Raw genomic sequence first — 2,376 nt, forward strand, 5'->3', positions numbered from 1 at the left:
TAACATCAGAAATCAAGGCATTCTTTTATCATTTCAGCAACAAAAATTACCCTCACATGTTAATCTATTAACTGATGCCTGTGTTAGATCTATGTTACTACCTACACCACAAAAATAAAATCCTTTGACCTTTAGCAATAGTTGAGTTCTCACTTTAAGATTTTTAAATGTCCTCAACAAAAACATCTTCCGCATTTAGTACATACATGATTTAAAAACACTCACAAGAAAGTGTTCACTTTTTAAAAAGTCTCCTTCATCTGAAATAGATGTAACTATCACCATAGCTAGAGTTGCTATTGACAACAAATACATGTTAAATACTACAAAGGAAACCATATTCGTTGCTGATATGGTAGGACTTAAATAAATACATCATATATTCATCGGTTAAAATTTAACCCAGAGTTAATTCCCCAGTTTTTCATTACCTGAAAGGCAGCACTGAGGCAGCTGGGGTGGAAGCTTACAGCGAGTGGTGAAGTGGCCAGTGCTGCCCTGCCTGCCAACCCCCCAAAGCCTCCCAACCTGAAGAAGGCTCAGCGAAGTGGCCAAGCCTGGCACTTAGGAGCTTTTCTTACCATGTAGCCACCCACTCCCCACACCAAACACACTGACACTGGCATCAGAACACCCTTGGGTTCTTCTGACTTCATGGTAGTGACATCTGGCTGTTATGTATTCATGCATAATACACTCTAACTGCACATGTGTCAATCATCTTTTTGTAAACTTTTTTGCTGATAAGCAAGAAATTCACATTTGGTTTATTTTTTAAAATTCATACTATATACTTATATGATTTTCAACTGTAAATAGTAATACAAACATCAACTGAGTACTTACCACTGAAATTAAGTACTCTGCTAGTTCATGGTGATCAAATAATGAGGCCCTGCAAAAGGAGAATTATAAGCTTATCACACTACTAGTGATACAAAATAAAGCTACTATATCCAGAAAGTTATTGTAAATGATAATTTTATAACATGGGAAATGCTAGAAAGTTGAAGAAACTTTCAAAATCTATAATTCTGATTAGGATAATATTTTCAACGTAATAGTAATAGAGGATCATCAAATACATCACAAGATTTTCTTCCTCATCTTTTCATAAACCTGTGTTCTCCACGTAAAAACATGAAGGTGTTCTGGAGTGAGTGGTGATATCTGTCCTAAGAGGTTAACGTAAAAGAACTGGTTGTTACCACTGTTGACCCTGGAGAATAACAAGAGTTCATGCACCTAAAATTCATCTGCAGGATTCAAAATGCCCCCTCTTCGGCAAAAGTTAACAAGGCAGGGTTAGCTGTCCTGAGATTTTATGAAGCCAAAATAATTACGGCGAGAACTGAAATCATTTTGGTATTGTAAGGATAATATTAATAAGGCAAATAAAAATTTTCAATCTATATCAAAGCACCAGAACAAATGTTAATGACTTAAAACTTTGTTTCCTATGGCAAAGCTTATTTCGTTGTTTCTGTTCAAGATTGCCTTAGCAATACTTAGCCCATTGTATATAAATATCAGAATCTGCTTGCTAATTTTAACCCAAAATTTACAAGAGATTGTATTATATCTAAATTATATTAAATGCATTTAGTAATTTTTATAAATAATTAATGACATCAAAGCCCCATTTTGCTTATTCCTCTATCTCCCCAGTCCACATCATTGCTATTCAAAGTGTAGGCTGCAGACCAGCAATATTGGGTGCCCCCGGAGTCCATTAGAAATGAAAATTCTCACTAGATCTGCATGCTGAGACTTGAAGAGGTCAAACGACTTGCCAAAAGTTACATAGCCAGGTGGGCAAGAACCCCATTCCCCTGACTCCAAAGCTCTCTGCTTCAGCCAGAGCAATGCACTGTCTGTGCACCATAGAAGTAATAAAATGCTAACAAATTTGAAGAATCTTTCAAAATCTGTAATTAGTTCTGATTAGGGCATTTTCTGTTTTAATCTATTTATTTTGACATAACTGATTATTCCTTCCTTTAAATTTCTGAAAGTATTAAATAACATTATCTTCAGATTACCACATAATTTCTATTTCCTTGGAAGTAGTCTTTTGTTGCCTTTTATAAGTTTCCTTTTATGCTGGGGAATTTTAGTTAACAAACTCATCCTTAGTGAGAGTTCCTTGGAGTTCCTTTCTATCCAGACCGACCCCACTGTGCCTGGTGGTTTTGCTAATGTAAATTCATCCCCCTGCCCAGTGTAGAACCAAATCTTACATTGGTAGGTAAAGTTTCTATTTCCCTGAGAGGTATTGTGGATTTACAATATGTATATCTCAGCTCTCTTCTGCCATTCCGGGCTTCCAGCATATTCACACGTGTGTGTGTGTGTGTGTGAGAGAGAGAGAGAGAG

General features: G+C 36.2%; 1 protein-coding gene across 1 annotated transcript in view; it reads right to left on the minus strand.

Annotated features, from left to right (window-relative positions):
* Positions 1-2,376, minus strand: part of TRPA1 (transient receptor potential cation channel subfamily A member 1) — a 47,724-nt gene that overhangs the window by 25,608 nt on the left and 19,740 nt on the right. Inside the window, exon 8 of the mRNA XM_006767358.2 lies at positions 847-895. Within this exon, the coding sequence (XP_006767421.1) occupies positions 847-895 (49 nt within the window). The remainder of the gene's footprint in view (positions 1-846; positions 896-2,376) is intronic.

The sequence above is a fragment of the Myotis davidii genome, unplaced genomic scaffold (genome assembly GCF_000327345.1).
Source record: "Myotis davidii unplaced genomic scaffold, ASM32734v1 scaffold200, whole genome shotgun sequence".
In the NCBI taxonomy this organism is placed as follows: Eukaryota; Metazoa; Chordata; class Mammalia; order Chiroptera; family Vespertilionidae; genus Myotis; species Myotis davidii.